This window comes from Stylophora pistillata, chromosome 4, assembly GCF_964205215.1.
Source record: "Stylophora pistillata chromosome 4, jaStyPist1.2, whole genome shotgun sequence".
Classification (NCBI taxonomy): Eukaryota; Metazoa; Cnidaria; class Anthozoa; order Scleractinia; family Pocilloporidae; genus Stylophora; species Stylophora pistillata.
This window is the reverse complement of record NC_142522.1, coordinates 42,945,952-42,955,200: the sequence shown is the minus strand read 5'-3', so window position 1 is coordinate 42,955,200 and position 9,249 is coordinate 42,945,952. Positions and strand designations below refer to the sequence as shown.

Below are 9,249 nucleotides of genomic sequence, written 5' to 3'. Positions count from 1 at the left end.
GTCGATTACTCTGGTTGTCGATTACTCTGGTTGTCGATTACTCTGGTTGTGATTACTCTGGTTGTGATTACTCTGGTAGTGATTACTCTGGTTGTCGATTACTCTGGTTGTCGATTACTCTGGTTGTCGATAACTCTGGTTGTCGATTACTCTGGTTGTCGATTACTCTGGTTGTCGATTACTCTGGTTGTCGATTACTTTGGTTGTGATTACTCTGGTTGTGATTACTGTGGTTGTGATTACTGTGGTTGTGATTACTGTGGTTGTGATTACTGTGGTTGTGATTACTGTGGTTGTGATTACTCTGGTTGTGATTACTGTGGTTGTGATTACTGTGGTTGTGATTACTCTGGTTGTGATTACTGTGGTTGTGATTATTCTGGTTGTGATTACTCTGGTTGTGATTACTCTGGTAGTGATTACTCTGGTTGTCGATTACTCTGGTTGTGATTACTGTGGTTGTCGATTATTCTGGTTGTGATTACTCTGGTTGTCGATTATTCTGGTTGTGATTGCTCTGGTTGTCGATTATTCTGGTTGTGATTACTCTGGTTGTCGATTACTCTGGTTGTGATTACTCTGGTTGTGATTACTCTGGTTGTGATTACTCTAGTTGGCGATTATTCTGGTTGTGATTACTCTGGTTGTGATTATTCTGGTTGTGATTACTCTGGTTGTCGATTACTCTGGTTGTCGATTACTCTGGTTGTCGATTACTCTGGTTGTGATTACTGTGGCTGTGATTACTCTGGTTGTGATTACTCTGGTTGTGATTACTCTGGTTATCGATTACTCTGGTTGTCGATTACTCTGGTTGTCGATAACTCTGGTTGTCGATTACTCTGGTTGTCGATTACTCTGGTTGTCGATTACTCTGGTTGTCGATTACTTTGGTTGTGATTACTCTGGTTGTGATTACTGTGGTTGTGATTACTGTGGTTGTGATTACTGTGGTTGTGATTACTGTGGTTGTGATTACTGTGGTTGTGATTACTGTGGTTGTGATTACTCTGGTTGTGATTACTGTGGTTGTGATTACTGTGGTTGTGATTACTCTGGTTGTGATTACTCTGGTTGTGATTACTGTGGTTGTGATTACTCTGGTTGTCGATTACTCTGGTTGTGATTACTCTGGTTGTGATTACTCTGGTAGTGATTACTCTGGTTGTCGATTACTCTGGTTGTCGATTACTCTGGTTGTCGATAACTCTGGTTGTCGATTACTCTGGTTGTCGATTACTCTGGTTGTCGATTACTCTGGTTGTCGATTACTCTGGTTGTGATTACTCTGGTTGTGATTACTGTGGTTGTGATTACTGTGGTTGTGATTACTCTGGTTGTGATTACTCTGGTTGTGATTACTGTGGTTGTGATTACTGTGGTTGTGATTACTCTGGTTGTCGATAACTCTGGTTGTCGATTACTCTGGTTGTCGATTACTCTGGTTGTCGATTACTCTGGTTGTCGATTACTCTGGTTGTGATTACTCTGGTTGTGATTACTGTGGTTGTGATTACTGTGGTTGTGATTACTCTGGTTGTGATTACTCTGGTTGTGATTACTGTGGTTGTGATTACTGTGGTTGTGATTACTCTGGTTGTCGATTACTCTGGTTGTGATTACTCTGGTAGTGATTACTCTGGTTGTCGATTACTCTGCTTGTCGATTACTCTGGTTGTCGATAACTCTGGTTGTGATTACTCTGGTTGTGATTACTGTGGTTGTGATTACTGTGGTTGTGATTACTCTGGTTGTGATTACTGTGGTTGTGATTACTGTGGTTGTGATTACTCTGGTTGTCGATTACTCTGGTTGTGATTACTCTGGTTGTGATTACTCTGGTAGTGATTACTCTGGTTGTCGATTACTCTGGTTGTCGATTACTCTGGTTGTCGATAACTCTGGTTGTCGATTACTCTGGTTGTCGATTACTCTGGTTGTCGATTACTCTGGTTGTCGATTACTCTGGTTGTGATTACTGTGGTTGTGATTACTGTGGTTGTGATTACTGTGGTTGTGATTACTCTGGTTGTGATTACTCTGGTTGTGATTACTGTGGTTGTGATTACTGTGGTTGTGATTACTCTGGTTGTCGATAACTCTGGTTGTCGATTACTCTGGTTGTCGATTACTCTGGTTGTCGATTACTCTGGTTGTCGATTACTCTGGTTGTGATTACTCTGGTTGTGATTACTGTGGTTGTGATTACTGTGGTTGTGATTACTCTGGTTGTGATTATTCTGGTTGTGATTACTGTGGTTGTGATTACTGTGGTTGTGATTACTCTGGTTGTGATTACTCTGGTTGTGATTACTGTGGTTGTGATTACTGTGGTTGTGATTACTCTGGTTGTCGATTACTCTGGTTGTGATTATTCTGGTTGTGATTACTCTGGTTGTCGATTATTCTGGTTGTGATTACTCTGGTTGTTGATTACTCTTGTTGTGATTACTCTGGCTGTCGATTACTCTGGTTGTGATTACTGTGGTTGTGATTATTCTGGTTGTGATTACTCTGGTTGTGATTACTCTGGTTGTGATTACTGTGGTTGTGATTACTCTGGTTGTCGATTACTCTGGTTGTCGATTATTCTGGTTGTGATTGCTCTGGTTGTTGATTACTCTTGTTGTGATTACTCTGGTTGTCGATTACTCTGGTTGTGATTACTGTGGTTGTGATTACTCTGGTTGTGATTACTCTGGTTGTCGATTATTCTGGTTGTGATTATAACTCTGGTTGTCGATTACTCTGGTTGTCGATTACTCTGGTTGTGATTACTCTGGTTGTCGATTATTCTGGTTGTGATTACTCTGGTTGTCGATTACTCTGGGTGTGATTACTTGGGTTGTCGATTACTCTGGTTGTCGATTACTCTGGTTGTGATTACTCTGGTTGTCGATTATTCTGGTTGTGATTACTCTGGTTGTCGATTACTCTGGTTGTCGATTATTCTGGTTGTGATTACTCTGGTTGTCGATTACTCTGGATGTCGATTACTCTGGTTGTGATTACTCTGGTTGTCGATTACTCTGGTTGTGATTACTCCTGTTGTCGATTACTCTGGTTGTCGATTACTCTGGTTGTGATTACTCTGGTTGGCGATTATTCTGGTTGTGATTACTCTGGTTGTCGATTACTCTGGTTGTCGATTACTCTGGTTGTGATTACTCTGGTTGTCGATTATTCTGGTTGTGATTACTCTGGTTGTCGATTATTCTGGTTGTGATTACTCTGGTTGTCGATTACTCTGGTTGTCGATTACTCTGGTTGTGATTACTCTGGTTGTCGATTATTCTGGTTGTGATTACTCTGGTTGTTGATTACTCTGGGTGTGATTACTCGGGTTGTCGATTACTCTGGTTGTCGATTACTCTGGTTGTGATTACTCTGGTTGTCGATTATTCTGGTTGTGATTACTCTGGTTGTCGATTACTCTGGTTGTCGATTATTCTGGTTGTGATTACTCTGGTTGTCGATTACTCTGGATGTCGATTACTCTGGTTGTGATTACTCTGGTTGTCGATTACTCTGGTTGTGATTACTCTGGTTGTCGATTATTCTGGTTGTGATTACTCTGGTTGTCGATTACTCTGGTTGTCGATTTTTCTGGTTGTCGATAACTCTGGTTGTCGATTACTCTGGTTGTCGATTACTCTGGTTGTCGATTACTCTGGTTGTCGATTACTCTGGTTGTGATTACTGTGGTTGTGATTACTCTGGTTGTGATTACTCTGGTTGTGATTACTGTGGTTGTGATTACTGTGGTTGTGATTACTCTGGTTGTGATTACTCTGGTTGTGATTACTGTGGTTGTGATTACTGTGGTTGTGATTACTCTGGTTGTGATTACTGTTGTTGTGATTACTGTGGTTGTGATTACTGTGGTTGTGATTACTCTGGTTGTCGATTATTCTGGTTGTGATTACTCTGGTTGTTGATTACTCTTGTTGTGATTACTCTGGTTGTCGATTACTCTGGTTGTGATTACTGTGGTTGTGATTATTCTGGTTGTGATTACTCTGGTTGTGATTACTCTGGTTGTGATTACTCTGGTTGTGATTACTCTGGTTGTGATTACTCTGGTTGTCGATTATTCTGGTTGTGATTACTCTGGTTGTTGATTACTCTTGTTGTGATTACTCTGGTTGTCGATTACTCTGGTTGTGATTACTGTGGTTGTGATTATTCTGGTTGTGATTACTCTGGTTGTGATTACTCTGGTAGTGATTACTCTGGTTGTCGATTACTCTGGTTGTGATTACTGTGGTTGTCGATTATTCTGGTTGTGATTACTCTGGTTGTCGATTATTCTGGTTGTGATTGCTCTGGTTGTCGATTATTCTGGTTGTGATTACTCTGGTTGTCGATTACTCTGGTTGTGATTACTCTGGTTGTGATTACTCTGGTTGTGATTACTCTAGTTGGCGATTATTCTGGTTGTGATTACTCTGGTTGTGATTATTCTGGTTGTGATTACTCTGGTTGTCGATTACTCTGGTTGTCGATTACTCTGGTTGTCGATTACTCTGGTTGTGATTACTGTGGCTGTGATTACTCTGGTTGTGATTACTCTGGTTGTGATTACTCTGGTTATCGATTACTCTGGTTGTGGATTACTGTGGTTGTCGATTACTCTGGTTGTGATTACTGTGGTTGTGATTACTCTGGTTGTGATTACTCTGGTTGTGATTACTCTTGTTGTGATTACTCTGGTTGTCGATTACTCTGGTTGTCGATTACTCTGGTTGTGATTACTGTGGTTGTGATTACTCTTGTTGTGATTACTCTGGTTGTCGATTACTCTGGTTGTCGATTACTCTGGTTGTGATTACTGTGGTTGTGATTACTGTGGTTGTGATTACTCTGGTTGTGATTACTGTGGTTGTGATTACTCTGGTTGTCGATTACTCTGGTTGTCGATTACTCTGGTTGTCGATTATTCTGGTTGTGATTACTCTGGTTGTCGATTATTCTGGCTGTGATTACTCTGGTTGTGATTACTCTGGTTGTGATTATTCTGGTTGTGATTACTCTGGTTGTCGATTATTCTGGCTGTGATTACTCTGGTTGTGATTACTCTGGTTGTGATTATTCTGGTTGTTATTACTCTGGTTGTCGATTATTCTGGTTGTGATTACTCTGGTTGTCGATTATTCTGGCTGTGATTACTCTGGTTGTGATTATTCTGGTTGTGATTACTCTGGTTGTCGATTATTCTGGTTGGGATTACTCTGGTTGTTGATTACTCTTGTTGTGATTACTCTGGTTGTCGACAATCGAAATCTTTTTTAATATTGTATATACATAATGCTCTTTATATTTTCTTTGTTGATCACTTTTGTTACGAGCCTCTGGCTCGGGAGGTCTGGGCAACTATTCCCTGGGTAATTGACTTCAAATAAGATTACTATTACATTGCTATCCGGTTGATAGGAATCAAAAAAGACGTTTTTCTCCTGTTATCAAAAGAGACGTCTTTTTTTATAGGAGGAAAAGAAAGCCAAATGTGCTTGTAAGACAAAAAACCGAAGAGAGTCGTTTAGGTTTAGACTGTCCTTTGCGGTTTTTTGTGAATCCATTGCAGACTTTTTCCAGTAGGTACGAAGCTTATAAGTTCGCTGCACAATTTTTTTTTCTTGGGGTGAATCAAAGTTGAAAATCCTTAGCGGGAAGGATGGGCCCATAACACCTGCTGAGGTTGCCATTCAGAATACAGGATCCACTTCGTTTTGTCAATTGATGCTTACCTGATAAATTCCATTAAAGAATCGATCGCTTTTCAAGATCATAAATGAATCGGCACATTACAAGTGTTCAAATATTATAGAGGTTTGAATGAGTGTCCTTCTCCTATTAACAATAACTAGTAGGGTTGGGTAAAATATCAAATTACCCGTTAACAATAATTATAGTTGGTTTGCAATTGACTTGAAACCTACAGCCAATCAATGAAAATAATGAAAAGAAAAAAATGCAGTCTTCCTCTCTTTTCATTCCCGATGAACTTTTAATTGGGAATAGAAACGTCAAAGGCTGAGTCATTAATCAGTCTTGCCTCCTACACTATAGGTTTGCTTACTTGAATTAAATTATAGAGTTTTATCTTCTACATTTAATCAGAAATATAAAATTTAAAGGCTGATTCGAGAAGGATGACTTTAATCCTCATCATCAGAGTGTTCATTTGTCATTGGTTGCATCATTTCCAACCTCTGGTGCCTCTTGCATCGGTAAGCATCTTTAAGATGATGAACACCTTTTCCTAAAAATCAAGACAAAACAATTCAATGTAGAGGTTAGCCGCTTTAGTTTCTCTTTAAAACTAGTTTTTTTATCTTTCTTTTTCTCAGAAGATTGAACTTTGACAGTTCATCTGTTCTCATCTGGGTGAAAAGAGATACTTTAAGAAAAAGTTGCCTTAACCAATATGTTATTTATTCTATCACAATCAAGGTTGAGACATCCTTAAATACCCAATGAGTAATCTGCCCGGTTAAAGGGAATAAAGGACTTACCAACTACCATGATCAGCACGGCATTGTTAAGAATCAGAAACGCCACGTTTATAAAGGTGGAATTGCTTTCTCCCCTGCTGTCCTTGATGGTTGGCTGCGAGTAAATTGCACCAAGACAGACATTAAAAAATATTACCCAGAGCACAAATGTTTGCAGTCGATCTTCAAATTTGTCTTTTATCGGTCGAAAGATAGTATACACAATTCCTGATGCACTTGCTGCCATCACAGCAAAGCCAATTTGAGAATCACTTTCGGAGTCAAACAGAAGAATGACTGAAATAAAGATCAGCTTCCGGTACATCTCAGCTATCTCCCAGAACCAATACTTGTCCTTGTAGTTTTCATAGAACACTTTCAAGCCAAAGGAAATCTGTTTGTGCTCTTGTGAGGCAGTTCGATATTTCCAAATGAGTGCCAGAAGCAGAACTGGGAAGGCGATAGGATACAGAGCAAATCCAGCGGCGACGTGCCAAAAGTCGGCGTGTCGAGAAGTAAAACAACGAATGGAATAGTCGGCCTTCAGAAGAGAACTACAATCGCTGTGATCGTCTGCAAAGCACACGTTAACACAGACTCCAGGCAAAGGCAGAATGTTTATAATCTTCTTGCTCGTCATTGGGTAGGACAACAGGAGGAAGAGAAAAATGTTGCGGTAGCAGGACTTTTTCAACTTGGCGACTTTCTCTTTTTTCGAATTTCGCACCGCATGAGCAGTACAATTCTTCGGACTTTGTGGCGCGTTTTCCTCAGTGGAATACTTTATAGTTTCTGAGTTGTCTTCTTCTGTAAATCTCCTTACTCCCCATGAAGAGTTTTCTTCCGTGGAGTTTTCCATCCTGTTGATGAGATGCTTCTTTACGAAGAGGTAAAGCAGTATCAAAGATACAACCAAAACGTTTACAGCAATAGCGAGGACAAATTGAATGAATGGGTCCAAGCGGAGCAAAGGGTGAATGCAACTCAGTGGGGCGAACTGCAAAATGTTTCCTTCGACAAACTTCAGGTATTCTGTCATAGATACAAGCACTACTGGCCACTGGACTTGCAGCAATGCCGAGAAAATGCCAGCGAGAACTTGATAAAATCCAATAACGATCTTGATGCAGGACATAACGACATCTGCGACAGTGCGATTTTCTTCCGTGCGTCTTGAGTCACCCCAGAAAATAATGACAAACAGCAGGACAAAAAGAACAATTATCACACAACAGGAAATAATCGTAACTGCCGTCTTTGGACAACGTAAACAGTTGTTAAATCTGAGATAGTAGTGTGAGGAACATGTTGCACAGAGGACACCCTGGTATCCTGAATTGCATGTTGAGTTAATTCCGCCTTTACACGAATCTGAATAGGGGCACTTTACCGGCTTCGGAAACGACCCTTCAAAAGTGGAAAAGGCTTTGTTATAGCTATCATTGTGGGTGTAAATGTTAATGACAAACTCCGTGTAAGATTGCTTTCTTTCGGTGCTACTCCAGTTCCAAAAATAATTTGGTGCTAATATTGCAGCGTCATTCTCACAGTTAATTCCATAACTCGGACAAGCTGTGCAAGGACCAAAGCGATCCAAGCGGTAGAAGTTGCTGAGACAGTTACAAGCACGAAATCCAGCGGACTCGTTAGTACGGGTACCTGTTTGATGAAATAACAGATGTGTACAGGTATATCATATAATGATCGTGATGGGGGTGCACAGTGATTTTTCGAACTCCATATTAATAACAATGGGAAGGAATTATTTAATTGACTGCATGAGTCATTGTTTCATATTTGCAACTGATTGGTACCATGTTTTCTATTGTAATAAGAAGTTAACAATAAAAACCTTTAGGTTCAAAAAAAGTAGTTTTACTGTGTTCGATTGTAATTCTATTTCATTCATAGATCATTTTATGTTGTACATCCCGTTAAGATTCATTTAAGATTCGAGAGTAGTGATAATAAACATGGTTGAGAAAGTCGTTTTAGAAGAAATTCACAGTAACATACACAGTCCTAAAATGACTGCAAAACGTTCGTCGTCTTTTGTTGTCTTCCGGAGAGTCACGGAAAGAACTGAAAACATAATGCTAAATTGTGTTTATAACATAACCAAAGTAAAACGCGCGTTCTGATTGGTCAATTCAGCGTCCACCATTTGCTCATGGGTGTACGCTGCTGACGCGAGCAATTGCAAATACTAGATTTCCGCGCACTTGTTTTTTCTGGCCACACAAGATCTGTTAAATAACAGAAAACTCTTTTACTACAATGTAACAATGTTAATTTATAAAACAAAATGGTAAACGCCAAAGTGTACACAATTGAGTTATAGATGCACTTGGGAGGTATCTAAAGATCGTTTTGCTTGTACAGTTTTTTAAAAAATTCCAGATTAATAATCGATTGAAAGAATGACAAGCTATTCAAAATAATTCTTATAATATGAATGAATGTCGTAGTTGAATGTCACAGAAGTCGTTGCATTGGTTATGGAAGACTGTCACAGAAATTCAAAGTACTGGTGGTCACTTTTCAATAAATTTGAATTAGCTCTGTAGATTTATTTGAACATAAGGGGCTGTAACTATTTATCGTTTAGAGTTGTCAGAGGATTTTGGCGGTGTCACAAGAAAATTTACCTGGCCCCTCCCCCTCCCCCACAAAGCTCTGTATCATTTTTATGATTGCCCCTCATTAGTAGCCAATATCTTATAACTCCCACTTTTTACTCCGCTAGCTTCGACTG

The 9,249-nt window shown here is 39.6% G+C and overlaps 1 protein-coding gene across 1 annotated transcript in view; it reads right to left on the bottom strand.

Moving 5' to 3' along the window:
- Window positions 1-5,813: 5,813 nt before the first annotated feature.
- Window positions 5,814-9,249, bottom strand: part of LOC111333129 (uncharacterized) — a 51,268-nt gene continuing 47,832 nt past the window's right edge. The window contains exons 22-23 of the mRNA XM_088758347.1: window positions 6,516-8,153; window positions 5,814-6,262 (exon numbers count right to left, since the gene is read on the bottom strand). Coding sequence (XP_088614473.1) covers window positions 6,159-6,262; window positions 6,516-8,153 — 1,742 coding nt within the window. The 3' untranslated portion in view covers window positions 5,814-6,158. The remainder of the gene's footprint in view (window positions 6,263-6,515; window positions 8,154-9,249) is intronic.